General features: G+C 46.5%; 1 protein-coding gene across 1 annotated transcript in view; it reads right to left on the bottom strand.

Annotated features, from left to right (window-relative positions):
- Positions 1-1,712: 1,712 nt before the first annotated feature.
- Positions 1,713-14,970, bottom strand: part of LOC119179093 (glucose dehydrogenase [FAD, quinone]-like) — a 131,321-nt gene continuing 118,063 nt past the window's right edge. Inside the window, exons 10-11 of the mRNA XM_075870095.1 lie at positions 8,657-8,876; positions 1,713-1,872 (exon numbers count right to left, since the gene is read on the bottom strand). Of these exons, the coding sequence (XP_075726210.1) occupies positions 1,722-1,872; positions 8,657-8,876 (371 nt within the window). The 3' untranslated portion in view covers positions 1,713-1,721. The remainder of the gene's footprint in view (positions 1,873-8,656; positions 8,877-14,970) is intronic.

Genomic DNA, 14,970 nt, shown 5'->3' with positions numbered 1-14,970 from the left:
GCAGAAACAGCAACCATATACTCGGGTAATTTTAACGTGTGAGCATTAAGGAAAAGCTAACATCGACAGCATTGACCTGGTTAATGCAAAGATTAATTTTCAGACTCCCAGCAGGAATCAAACCCCAGCATTCTGCGTGGCTGGGTAATCACTTTTACAAACATTAGATTTGTACTCCTATTATTCAGCTGTCTTGTCTGGTTAACGTCAATTGTAGGTCGGTAGCATCCGCTAAAATTTATTAGTGTGTCCCCGGCTACCATCCTCGCGAGCACCAGCGCTTCATATCCGCTTTTCTCTTCTGGTGCTCCTATATCTATGTTGCTGTTGGCACCGTTGCGCGATGACAAAAAACTGGTTATATAAACACCTGCGCTCATTCCACATGTCTGTGCGTGCAACATTTGTCCATACAATTAAATCATTTCTTATTGTGTCGCTAAATAAAAAAATACAACAGGTTACCTATACCTCTGCATGCATCGCATAACGTGAATTCCCGGTGTACACGGGAACTGCCGAACCTTTTTTTTTCTGTGCAGACTCATATGTTATCAGTGTAGTTTCAGTGTGCTCTTTGGATATTATTCTCTGAAAACATAGTCAACACAGAAGCTCAAAAGCATGTGGCTGCATTTCTCGATATTTAAACTCTCTTCCCGACTAAAGTAAATCGTTGTACAGTTTCAAGAAAATACTTGCTTGCGTCAATGACCCAAGCGATCATTTTTGATGAGTTTCTTCTGGAATTACTAATTTTCTGAAGTCTACAACACAAATTTCAAATTGACTTCAATTGTCGCTAGTGGTACATCAGGTGTACATAAAAAATATGCTACATCGTTTATGGTCTCATGAGAAGGCATCAAGGCAATAGCGTTAAATTTCAGAACATTTTTATAATAAATACTGCTGAAACACCACAATGTTTTCGCTCCAACTCAGGCGTTACATACATTAGTGGCTGCTGGGATGTCCTTCGCAGACACCCTGGTGGCTTAAAATCCTCAGGACCGTTTAATAAAGCTCACCTACCGACCAACCGACCAACCGACTTTCTGAAAGCAAACTTCCTGAAGAAAACCTGGTGCAATTTTCAAATGGAACTCCCCAAACCAGTTGTAAGAAAAATGTAGCGTCATAGAGAATGGTAAAACCATGAAAGGATGGACAAGAGGTAAGGCAAATATGTAGCGTGCGGTTCAGCTCTCGACACTAAGGGAAAACGGAATCGTGAAATGGAAAGCACGGACAAAAGCACGCGCGTGAAATATAGCACACATTAAAAAAGAAAGGTGTGTACAGGGAACACTATAGCCTTATAAATGTACAACTTCGAGAGAAAGTTAAATTACCTGTAATTTATAGCTCATACGAAGCGAGGTCACGTCGGCATTTCAGGACTGACTACTTCCACTGGGCTCTGTTGTCTAAGCGGGCGAACACAACAGCTATAAGCAGTCTGCGCGGACTGTAGAGAGGGCAGTGACAAAACACGTGGACTATGATTCCATCACTGCCAAAATGGTCGCAAAAAGCACCGTCTTCCATGACAATTCGGAAGGCAAAATATTTTGTGAAAGTGACATCAAAATAAAGATGAACAAGGTTTAGCGCATACCACAAACACCAGTTATGTGGCAGCTGAATAGTTTGCTTTACTTTAGTCCGAAAACTCAGCGAGAATGATTATCACGAAAAAAAAGAATAGCTTGTGTTAATTAATAGCGCTGTTTTATTAAAGGATTGGCTTTCAGAATCATTTCAGCTGCTTTGTCGGCGATCATCATGGTAGGTACGTTGAGGTTTCCGGTGACTATTGTTGGCATCACAGAAGCGTCCACCACGCGCAGCTTCTGGACTCCCCAAACTCTGCAAAAAGATAGCAGTATATAAATAGGGAGGCTATACAATAAGAAGTGAAACGTTAATAAACTAAAGGCATCAGGCTTGGCAGTCTAGTATGTATTACATATGCACTGCTAACGCATTCATCAGGACCTTTTTTTATATTTTAGAGACATCATACACAAGGTTGCCGCAGCAGATCATGTCACCAGAGGGGGAAAACAAAGAATTATACCCTTAAGCTTCGCCTTTAAGGGTTGAACACGATAGTGAAATTCTGTTCCTAGTGCATATTTCAAACACTTAGTGCATCAAATCTTTTCGAACTCGTTGTACACCCACTGGGTAAACTTAAGGGTGCCGCGGCGTGTTTGCCTTTTATAGTTGTGACTGGTTTTAGTCTATGAAGTAATTACTAGAAGCCCTTGTGACTTCAGGGCACCGCGAAATCTCAACAGGCAAGAAGAAACGTGTTTACACCGCATCCGATTAAACGTAGCATATACGAATACTTCAGGAATAAAGTTGGACTGTCCAACTCAGCATTTTGTGCCCAATGCAACGTCGTTGTAGACATCAAACATGTCCTCTGTGAGTACGAAATACGCGTCAGAGAGACAGTCTCTGAAGATGGGCTTAAATATGCGACAGGACACAAGTTTGGAGTTAAAAAAAAAACATTCTATAGGCCCATGGCAGAACACCTCCAGTGCGTTAGACTTTACAAAAGCGCTACTGGCGTTCTTACGGGCCACAGGTTTGAACGAAACGTTGTAAATTGTGCAGTGCATGTGAGAGTCTTCATGTGTTATGTGACTGTCATGCGTGTATGTAACTGTATGTGTTGTGTGTTTATCATTGTATATATCACGCATCACCTGCAACTGGACTAGCCTGTCAGGTGGAAAAACAGGCAAACCTCTCCAGCTTTCCCTTAAAGTTATTCTCTCTCTCTCTCTTCTAGAAGCCCAGGTTATGGCGCATGATCATAATTCACGCTTGCACCACTCATTATCACGGCAATAGTTCATGTTATAGTGCGAAGCATGTATACAGGATGGGTGTGTTGTAAAGTATGACAGTTACTTTCACTGCATTATCAAGCAGACTAGGTTATTTTCATTGTATTCACGAGTAGAGGCATGGATGTATAGTGTAACACCCACTCCCTATGCAGATAAACCGGTATCGATCACCACTAAGGCACAGAAAATTATTTATTTTATTCGCATATCTTCGATTTATTTTATTCACATATCTTCGTGTACCAAGATGGTTTTTCGCTCACAACCAACAACGCCAACACCAAAACCAACATCAGAATTTCCGCGCAACAAGCTCTTTAACACTATTCTGTTCATATAAATACGCGCGCCCTCATGACATGAATCATGCTGGTTACATTGCATCATACACTCTAAGCCAAAATCACTCGAAAAAGGAGTAACGGAGCCAAAAGGCGCACTCGATGAACGGATAGACCTCTGAGGAGCAACCACAGCGAGAAGCATGCGGCGCGAAACCCCTTAGTCTCCACTAGCAGGCAGCGCGAAAAGCGTTGCCAAGGTGACCAGCCCTCCTTCTCCACGCAACGCATGTCTTTCTCCTCCTGTGCTGGCTGTCTTTCCCCGTATTTTGCTGGCGGCGGTTGCGCAGCGGCGCGCTCGGAGTGCTCGAACACGGCCGCCTAGATTCGACGATCTAAGAACTAATACGTGGTGCCTGTGTGTACGCCTCGATGAGCGTGGGCTGCTGCTTTAGCGTTTCGCTGCACCCACGATTTCTGGAGCAAGCCTCGACAGCTCACCACGCCGCGCTGTATGTCTCTGGCTTCAAGATAGTCACGATCAACACACGACAGCAACAGTTGGGAAGGCCAATATGGTGGCCGAGAAGAACAGGCCTATCGCATATATACTTCAGTGTGACTCAGGGCAGAAAACAGCGCTGAATTCTAAGGCAAGTAGGTTATCATTCTTTATTCTACTCTACTTGTTCCGTGTGCGATACAGATTGCGCTTGCCGGCAACGTGCTCGGTCGTGTGGTATATCTCACGCACGAAATGCATTGCGAAGGTGAGCTTCGGCGTCTGCAGTTTGCCTGTGCTTTGCGACCACTTGGGAATTGGCCGCCAATGCAATCGGCCTCCCGTACGCTCGCTACATCGAGTGCTCGCCTGTCTTCGCCGCCGCGATGAGCTCCGTGCTGACGATATTGGGTTGAGACCTCGTCGCTTAGTTGATAGTCGTCGAAAACACGTTGCGGGTTCTCGTAAAGAGCTTGGTTGTAGTATGTCGCGCACTCTAAGCGGAACAGCACGGGCTGGCGGGGCTTTCGCTAACGTCGGAACTCACTGAAAAATGGTCGCCATTACAGTTCGCTTCCCTGTCAGTCGGTCGCAACAGCTCGGCACAATCCGTTGGCCGTGGCGGTGGACTCGCGTTTGCACGCTGCACTCGCTCGAGTTTGTGGAAAAGGGCCACATTACCATCGATTTCTTCGGCGCTAGCTCCTAACCAGCTCGGCGCTGTTCGTGGCGGAGGCCAAGCATACGCTCCCTCTCCTGTTCGAAGTTCGCTGGCGGCACACTCTCCGCTTGCAGTGCCGTGTTTGGTCTCGCGTTCGCTTGCTCCAGCTGAACGACGTCACTCGCTTAGGACTCGCCGACTTGTTAGCGGCACGGTGGTTCGCGGAGTTGTGACGGCGGCCACCGCTCCTAAGCTGTTGTGCTACGGGGATCTAAATGAGTCTGACAATGTGCGATATCACGGTGACATTATTAGCATGTCATATCTCACAGATCTTTCGTTTCACCTTGCACGTATTTCTCATATGCATTTTAGGGGCAAAGCTCCTTAGGGCGTGGGCTGTGCGTCCCCTGTAGCCTGTATGTAGCCACCTCTAGTTTAGTTCTTGCAGTGTTTACTAGATGGCGGTACAGTCTCCTGTATGTAGCCACCTCTCGTTTAGTTCTTGTAGTGTTTACTAGATGGTGGTACTTGTAGCTGATGATGAAAAGATGCAAGATGTTATAAACTAGAAAGCGGTACTTGTAGTTGATGAAAGACGCGAGATCTTATAAAATAGGAATGATGTCACATATGGCGCGTGTCATTGGTTGAAGGCAATCGTTCGATTTAGTGCGGCGACGTACGCTAGGGGGAGCGATGTAATAGAATCGAGTGGGCAAAATGTACAGAGGATTCATGGTTTACCAGGTTTACCTCCGGAGCTTCGCCCACTCATCATCATTCACTTCGTGGATATGGCGGAATTTTATTCATCCTCTGTCACGTGTGACTCACTATTTTACATACTTATTGTGCAGCCGTAGGCACACATCGTGCTGAAGACTGCGCGCTATCGTCTGTGATGCCCGTCATCCATCTCTCATCAGAGCAGCTTCGGAAGGACTGTGCGAGATGTGAAGGTAAAGTTATTTGTGTGTCATATTTTAACGCTTGTTTTTATATTAACGTGCACGTACTTGTCATATGCGTGCATCTTCATCATCTGTGACGTGTGCCTAACTATTTTTACTATAATATTGTACGTGCAGCCGTGGGAACACAACAGGCAAAGGCTGCGTGCGCTGGCGTCTGCAATGCCTGTCATCTATCGCTTCCGTCGGAGGAGCTCCCCAAGGAGTGAACAAGATTTGACAACGAGAGTGGACTTGTGCACTTCACCATGAATTCACTTAAAAGAATGTGGAAACTTCATGTGTATGTAGAAAAATAAAAGATTTCGATGTCTCACTTTTGTCTTTCGTTGTTGCCGTGACTGCGAATGAAGTTACACCTAGGTTGCTAACTACTTTTTCGCGCGTTCTTTTCTGCGGAATTTGTTGGTCACTGCGCAGAAAAACATTCGAAAAAAATATTCGACCTGGTGTAAAATAAACAAAAACAATATTCGAACTGGGGACAAAAAATTCATCCGATTAGAGTATTTGAGTGGATCAACCCTTCGTCCAGAAAGGTGCAACTGTGAGGACTAACGGTCGCCCCGTAAGGTGTAAATGTGGGAATCAACAGTTGCTCTATAAGGTGCAAATATGAGGACTAAATGTTAGTTCTTTGGGGTGAACTGTGGGACTAACGGTTACTCACTAGGGTGTAAATGTGAGGAATAAATGTTAGTCCCTTCTGGGGACTAACTGTGAGACCTGGTTCCGTTAGTCCTTAAAGAGTATAATGGTTGCGGCAGCCTCGATAGTCCCTAAGAGGACGAACCACACACCCTTTTTGACACACTTTTGCCTTAGAGTGTGTGTTTCTACGAAGAAAACACGCACATGAGCGCCGAGGTAAGTATGATTCAAAGAAATATGAATTGCACTGGAATGCCAGCAAAGGCGGTCTTCTTATAGGTTGAGCCAGTTGAATCATTCGTTCTTAGGACATATAACTTTGGGTAAGTGCAGGCGCATTTACAAAAAAAATAAAAACAACAATATCGTACTTTGCGACAAGGCTGCCCTTCTATGAAAATCGGTCAGTAGTAAAATTTCAAACAATGTTTTATTTTTTTGTTGATGCGGCTGCATTCGGTATAGAGTGGATGCTCACTATACTCAATACAGAGCGTGGGGGGTTGATTTGATTGATTGATATGTGGAGTTTAACGTCCCAAAACCACCATATGATTATGAGAGACGCCATAGTGGAAGGCTCCGGAAATTTCGACCACCTGGGGTTCTTTAACGTGCACCCAAATCTGAGTACACGGGCCTACAACATTTCCGCCTCCATCGGAAATGCAGCCGCGGCAGCCGGGATTTGAACCCGCGACCAGCGGGTCAGCAGCCGAGTACCTTAGCCACTAAACCACCACGGCGGGGCAGAGCGTGGGTGGTTCTGGGAAAGCACGCGCCTTTTATGATCGCCATGAAACCAGAACTGCACAGCTGAACTGGAACAGAAACCCGGAGGCTTACGAAAAAGGTTCAACTTTAAATGGAGAGGACGAAGCAAACCATGGAAAGGGAAATTACAAGTGTTTTCTTACTCAAGAATGAGACAAAAGATTAGGTCGCAAAACCACCGGAAGTGAAGAAAACTTCAGTCGAAATCCAATTGAACTAGACGTGCGCCGGAAATTTCGCGCGAAGTTAAGATTTAGGATGGAAAAAGAAGGCAACTGCACTACGGTTGGGCGTAGTACTGCGTGAGCAGATAAGATTAGGAATAAAAATGTAATATAGTGACCTGTTGTCATCTAGGTTCTTACATTTAAAAACAGTGCAAGGACTAGGTATAGTCAGAAACAGCCTAAGATGTCTGTAGATGGACCGGTCACGCGACCGAAGAGTGGCAGCCGATTGCTTCCGCGACTAAAGAAATAGTCCTGCTTATCCGGTCGGCAAGGTTCTTCGAAGGCAAGGTTGCCGGCCGTCCAGCTCATAATGTTAGGTAGGAGTGTGCGCTCAATGGCGAAGGCTATTGTACATCCATGTTTGATGAAAAAAATGCTGCCTACATCTACAGTTACACTTCACTAAAAATAGATGCTGACCAAAATTAGAACTTTTCATATCGCCAGTTCGCTTCTTGTTCTGAATGAACGCGGCATTTACCAATATTTAGATATATGCTCGCTATAATGGACTTGTTTTCAATGTACGACGAGCTTCGCTGCACAGATAAGGCTTTTGTTTTCTTTGTCATTTGTGCCATTGTGCATCCTGGGGCATTTTTCAAGCTTAAGCTAAGTACTGGTTCAAAATAAGCGCCTTAGTCCTCCCCCCGTTCCACTCTTTCGGGTCTTGCTTCATGTCCGGGCCTTTACAACTACGGTCTTTTTTGAGGCGAAACCAGCATTTACACTGCAAGTCGTATTTAGCAAATATTTTCCAAGATAGGAAAAAAAAACTCCAGGCCTGCGCAGAAGACGCAGCACAGTGACAGCGAAAGCTTGAAGAGAGGCCTTTCAGAGCCTTTTTTCAACACTCATTGAATAACTGCTGCAAGTACACTTGCTGGGTACCCAATACGGCATTAAATAATAATTTCTCGGTAGTATACCAGCATTCGCTATGCTATTTTTGTCGTTCTTCTGATAAGTGTTGTATCCGCTAAACACTTGCAAAGAATTTTGTTCAAGTTGTTCATGCGGTGGCTGACGACGATGAGGAATCCTGCCTGAAGTGGGCATGCACCCTTGTTATCAGGCAATCAGAAACTACTTTTTGCAATGGGCTGGAGCTTTGGACGACCTTTTTGTTGCGCTAAGTGCATTGTGTGACGCCTCGTTGATCTTTTGCAGTTATAAAACGCTTTATTACTCATACTAACAAGATTCGTTTCACGACATTTAGCCTGCCTGAGGCAAGTTTACGAACAAGTCCCAAGCACCGGCCTAGCTCAGTGGTACAATACTGGGCTTGCACGCAGCGGACCCACGTTCGGGCTCCACTGTGTTGCTGGTACTAAGTATTATTTCGCTATAGCGGTTACGGATACGGGCAGCGGAGGAAAACCACAGCGCCGCACGTGACCCGAGTTTTGATCTCAACACAGCTTTCGCAGACAAATAACTGCGACACACACAAGTTCTACATTCTAGCTGAATGTTATTGTTTAGGAACACACAATAGTAAATGTGTGCCACTACACGTCTTCAAACTGTGACGCACTTAAGCGAAGAACTCAATTGAAATTTAGTTGGAAGCTTGGCGTGCACCGCATTTTTCAGTCCATTTTTCAGGAAGCTTGCGCTAAACAAGGTATTGTAATTTGCCAGCTGCCCAAAATTTCACACTCTTTCACACCGTACAATTGTAATTTATAGTCCAAGAATGCATACCTGAGCTCATGGTCCACTACTGCCCCTTTATGCCAGCCCATGGCACACGTACAGCAGGGGTGCCACGTGGTGTGAGCCATATGCCGCACGAAACATTCCAGGTACGGATCGCTCCAAATTGGACCTGTTCCTTCGCACTGCTTAAGAGGAATGTTCCAAGGCTGAACTGTGAAGTTCATCGGGATTTCGCTGTTCATCAGGCGCAGAGCTATCTTGACCCCTGTTCATTGAAAAAAAAGCGAAAAAAAAAGATTTTCCTACTTTGGCAGCTAATTTCATTGCGGCACCGTAGCCTTCAAAAAGACGTGGTGGTGTAACGTTTTATTGAAGTCATGCTGGAGTGCCTTAAAAATTGTATTTACGCTGCAATATTCTAGAAAAAGAAATCTTTGTTAGCTTTTCCAGAAAACTCAAAGTGAATAAATGGAATTTTATGTGCCGAAATCATGACATCTGAGAGTATATGAAAGATATCCTGCATGCAGTGATATTGCAGAGTACGCCCATAAAGTAACATAAAAATTACAGGAGTGGTCACTCGGGCCGAAAAGAGGCGGAGCTTCACAGCTTCACCCCAGCCGTAAGATGTCAACCAATCACTTACTGATTCAAAGAAACACGCGTACTAGTTAATTATTACAGTAGCTTTTTCAGAGCATTAAAAGTGTACGTGTTTTTGCTTATGTGATAGTGGCCTTGGTAGTGGACTGAATTCGTCTTTATCATCTGCGATTGTATGGTGTGACAACGTCGGACTGGGATCAGGCATCAATCGGACGCGAGAGAAATGCACATGTTGTCGACTCGACGGCAACGTCGTCACGCTTCGTGTTCATGAGCATTTGAGGCAATGAAGAAGTACGAGCAGCAGCAGGGAGATGCCATATAAGATGTGCGATAACGTGCCTAACGTGAGTCGTGGTCTTCGCATGTTTCGGCTGCCTGTGAGCTTGGCTGCTGGTAGGTACGAACGCCATCAATACTAATTGATTGATTTGTGGGGTTTAATGTCCCAAAGCCACCATATGATTATGAGAGACGCCGTAGTGGAGGGCTCCAGAAATTTTGACCACCTGTGGTTCTTTAACGTGCACCCAAATGTGAGCACACGAACCTACGACATTTCCGCCTCCATCGGAAATGCAGCCACCACGGCCGGGATTTGAACCCGCGACCTGCAGGTCAGCAGCCGAGTACCTTAGCCACTAGACCACCGCGGCGGGGCACGCCATCAATACTATCTTAAGTGCGTATTGCATTTGTAATTGAAGCCTCCACCTAACGTTTCTGGCGTTGTGCTGTTCGGAGCAGAAATTTTTTTGTGCCGTTCACTTTGCGTGCTGTTTTCTCGGATTGCTTCGTGCGAAAGGAAACTGTTCGAAATGCATCACAGCACGTTTGCGAGAAAATTCTTTTTTGCCTCAAGAAACTGAGTCGCCGCTCGCATGGTTAGGTTTTCCTTGTGCCGCTACGTGTATTCGAATTCACTGTATCAGTGAGGTTTTGTGAAAAGTGCAGCTATGCTGAGCATCGTTATCTGTGTCATTCGCAAATTGCCTAAAGTTTTATTGAGCGCAAGAAAAGATGTGATGAATCTAGAAAAATGTTTGCTAGCTAAAGCTAGCTAGGACGTAATCTTTGAGTAAACACTCCTCGTTGACGGCTTGCATGACACATAAAATTGTTTTTTTTTTTGTGCTCCGGCAACCGCTTGAGGCTGTTTGTATTGAAATAGCGGTTTAAAGTGTGCAGGAGAAAATCAGTGCAGAAATGGGAAAAAAGTCTTGCCAAAATTTTTCTTTTTTTTTCAGTTCATGCCGGAGTCAACTGTTGAGGCATCTACTCTCCGTGTCGCGTTGTGCACGGGATGCGTAGTTGTGTGCGTTTATTGCAGTTTTATTCTGCTGTGGTTCTTGATATATTGCTGCCTATATATATTTTTCATGTGTGTAATTTATAATCATAATATGGCAGCTGTATTTCGGCGTCTAGCAGTTGCAAGAACCTCTCTTTGTGCTTGCGTTTATAAACATTAACGAAGTGGGCCAAGAACATCACTTGAAAATAAAAGTTTTCACTCTTCCAATTATTCTCATGTTTTAATTAAATTGTGTTCATAGATACACATTCACATCGTGTGCTTGCCGCTCTAGCGGTGCAGTTTACGCGAGGCTCATCGATGCATGCAAACAACGCGGTAAAATTTTAAAGTATGGCCTCAAAAATGAGCACGCACGTAGAAAAGGTCTCGAAGGGTATAATAATTCTATTCCCTACAAAATGGCCTTCAAGACCGTCTTTTCTGTGGCCTATCATTTCTGAGGCTGCAAAGTTTCACCACATCTGTTTGGTGCGCTGCGAACCCAAATCAGCCACAGGGGTCTATGAAAGTGTGCTGTCTTGGCCTTTTATATTACTTCTTGGTACGCCAGCCTCTACCATTTCACCATTAAGAGCTGCGCTGATCGCAAATGCGATTGGCGCGGCTCGGATGGGACCCAAGACGCTTGTTCCAGCTGCAGGGCACAACAAACACTGCTCTATCATGCAAAACAAGTTAACGATTCTAATCATAGACCAAGTTTGATATTGGTACATGCATGTTGACAATTTGTGGGACGATGTGCGTATGTGCCTGACGGAGAGGACGAACAGTGGTCCCCGCTCGGTGTCTGACTCATAACTAAATCACGTGATGGTCCTGCCGCCCGGTTCTTGGCTGATCCCCCTTTGTGGGCAAGTGCCAGCAAAGCGAGAGGCTCATCGTCACCATCGTCATCATCATCATTGTCTGGTAAACCAGTCATGCCACTGCTGCTGGTTTGAAATATATTCTATCCACAGCCTCATCGATACGACGTTTCTTCTCTTCCGTAACATATTTGGTGGAGGTAGAACGTTCCCCGTCTTCACCACGAAGCTTCGCAGTTCCCGCACCGTTCAGCCTCCAGTGATGGCTTCCAATGGTAGCAAGCAGTCACCGCCCACCTTCAGCTGGAGTGCCAGCTACTACGTACCTTGCGATTACCCACCCCCGTGATCCCGGTACGTTGTGCGCCCAGCCTGGCCTTGACGTCGACTACTGGCTCCGCATGTACGAGCGCGTTAGCCTGTCTCACCGATGGGACCCAACCATGATGCTCGCCAACGTAATCTTACTTGGATAGCACCACGCGTGTGTGGTTCGATGCTCTTGAGTTCGAGCTCACCAGCTTGGACATTTTAAGAAACGACTACGCGACATCTTCGGGGAGCCGTCCGGTCGACAAACACCACACGACAAGAACTCGCCACCCGTGTACAGTCATCAATCAAGTCGCATGTATCGTACATACAAGGCGTGCTCGCATTGTGCCACAAAATGGACGAGCAAATGACTAAAAGTGACAAGGTGGGTCAGATACTCAAGGGCGTCGCGGACGACGCTTTCAACTTGCTCATGTACAACGACGTCACGACAGTTGATCTCATAATTATGGAATGCTGTCGCTTCAATATTGCCAAAAACCATCGAGTTCTGCCTCAATTTTCGCGGCTAACAGGGCTGTCACGTCCATTTGTACCGATCTCGGTGCCACACCACCCTTGCACGAAAATGTTGCACGCATCGTTCGGCGTAAGTTTGAGATGGCCCGTCCGGCACCGTTTCATTTACTTCCACGCGACCAGGGCACCGTGCAAACATCTCGGGTGGTCCGAGTCATTCGGGTAGCCGTGCCTCAAGATATTGCTAACCTTGGTTTTCCTGTCACCTGCTCCGTCTCACGACCGGACTACAGACCGACGCCAATGAATGCACCACGCCATGACCCATACTTTCTGCCCAGATCCCGCAATCCCACGGAATGGAGAACAGCAGACGACAAGCCAATATGCTTTCGCTGTCACCGAGTTGGCCATGTCTCCCGCTACTGCCACAGCACTTATACGCCCCCCCCCCCCGTTGGAGCCAGTTTTCTTGTTCTCCTCGGCCATACGCGGACCCCCGTCGGTATTCGCCCAGCCATGAGTATCCTGCTTCCTACGCACCTCACAGCCGCTCTACTACTCGTTCACCGTCACCGCAACGCCGCAGTTCTCCGTCGCCCTAACGCCACGGCTATCCATCGCTGACTATTTATGAATCTTCACGGACGGAAAATTTAATTAGGCAGCTCCTAGAGGTAGTGCTGCATCAAGTGTGACTGACCCAAATCCTCCGTTGACGCTCCCTACTAATAAGAACTTGCTTGAAGTGCGTCTGGAAGGTCTTTCTTTGACGGCTTTAGTTAACACTAGAGCTCAGGTGTCTATAATGAGTGCTTGTCTCTGTCACCACCTCAAAAAAAAAACGCCTGCCGCAACACAAGCTATCAGCGTCGCCGATGGTGGAATCGTGGCCGTCATCGGAATATGCACCGCTCGTATTAGCGTTGCTGTCTGCCATTTCCCGTTTTATTTGCCATGCTCGACAATTGCCCTCACTACCTCATCTTCGGGATGAACTTGTTATGGACGCATTCTGCCCTGATCGACTGTTCCGCCAGCACTCTTTAGAACTTCCTCTTCTTCCAGATTCTTGCCCCGAGCAGCCGAAAAGCCTCTGTACCACAGACTTCAGTCGGATACCACCAAAAGCTCTCTAGTTTATTGAATTGGCAACAAGTTCACCTGTTGTCGACGGTGATTTTGTCATCACGCCTGTTTCTGATGTTCTCCTGGCGGGTGACATCACTGTGCCACACTCCGTCGTAACCATGACATCTAACCGAGCATTTTTTCCAATTATCAATTTCAGTTTCACGCAGCAAGTGCTACGACACGGAAATTTAGTCGCCACGTTTCGACCCTTATTTCACGCCCACGTCACCGTTTTGCAGCAGACGCATGCTCTGATCTTCCATTTCGCCCGCATGATGCCACATCCCTCGATGCGGCCTTGCGCCCCTTGATCGACCCAAAACTCAACCCTGAGCAATCCAATGCCCTATTCCACCTTCTGGCTTCCTACCGTGACATATTTGACATTGACAGCAGTCCACTCTGTCTGACTTCCTTCGTGAAGCACCACATTAATCATGCTGATTCTCCTCCCATTCACTGCCGACCATACCAGGTGTCTGCCACAGAGCGTAATGTAATTCAAAAAGTCAACAAGATGCTAGCCAAAGGAATATTGAACCCTCCTCGAGCACTTGGGCATCTCTTGTTGTGCTCGTTGAAAAAAAAGGATCACACGTGGCGCTCTGCGTTGATTACCGCCATCTTGATTAAATCACATAAAAGGATGTTTATCCTATGCCCCAAATTGATGACGCCCTCAATTGTCGTCACGGCGCACGATACTTTTCTTTAATTGACCTACGTTCTGGCTATTTGCAGAATGTGGTGCACGAGAAAGACCAATAAAGACTGCGTTTTTTTTAACTCCCGACGGCCTATACCAATTCAAGCTGATGCCGTTTGGGTTATGCTATGTCCCAACCACGTTTGAGCGTATGATGGACTCGCTATTAAAAAGGTTCAAGGGGTCAACATGCCTGTGCTTCCTGGATGATGTCCTTGTATATTTGCCTATATTTGAGACACTTCCAGCATTTGTCAGTGGTTCTCGACATCTACCGCACTGCTCGCTTTCAACTAAACTCGTCGAAACGTCACTTCGGCCGCCAGCTGATTACGGTGTTGGGACACCTTGTCGACACATCAGGTGTGCAGCCTGACCAGGAGAAACTTCGTGCCGTCACGAGCTTTCTTCTACCGCAGTCTGTCAAGGACGTTCATTGCTTTGTGTGGTTTCGCTCCTTTATTAGAAGGTTCGTGAAAGATTTCGCCACGATCGCTCAACCACTCACCGGCCTTCTGAACAAAGACGTTACTTTTACGTAGGGATGCGCTCAAGTCCGCTTTTTCTCACCTCATCACCCTCCTCACGACTCCACTCATATTGGCCGACTTTGACCGGTCCGCTTCGACAGAAGCCCGAACCGATGCGAGTGGTCACAGGATTTAGCCGTCATAGCACAACGCCAGCGGAAACACGACCGAGTTATCGCCTACACTAGCCGCCTTCTCCCAGCTGCCGAGCGCGACTATTCAATAACAGAGCGTGAATGCCTTGATCTTGTTTGGGCAGTCACGAAGTTCAACCCATATTTATATGGCACGAATTTCTCTAATAACGGACCACCACTCTATGTTGGCTATCATCGCTAAAGGATCCTACTGGCCGGCTTGGGCACTGAGCTCTGCGACTTCAAGAATATACCTATACAATCACGGAGAAGTCGGGACGCCTACATCGGGACGCAGACTGCCTCTCCCGCCACCCGGTT

This window comes from Rhipicephalus microplus, chromosome 7 (genome assembly GCF_043290135.1).
Source record: "Rhipicephalus microplus isolate Deutch F79 chromosome 7, USDA_Rmic, whole genome shotgun sequence".
Lineage (NCBI taxonomy): Eukaryota > Metazoa > Arthropoda > Arachnida > Ixodida > Ixodidae > Rhipicephalus > Rhipicephalus microplus.
The sequence above is the reverse complement of the archived record's forward strand: the minus strand, read 5'-3'. Positions and strand labels throughout refer to the sequence as shown.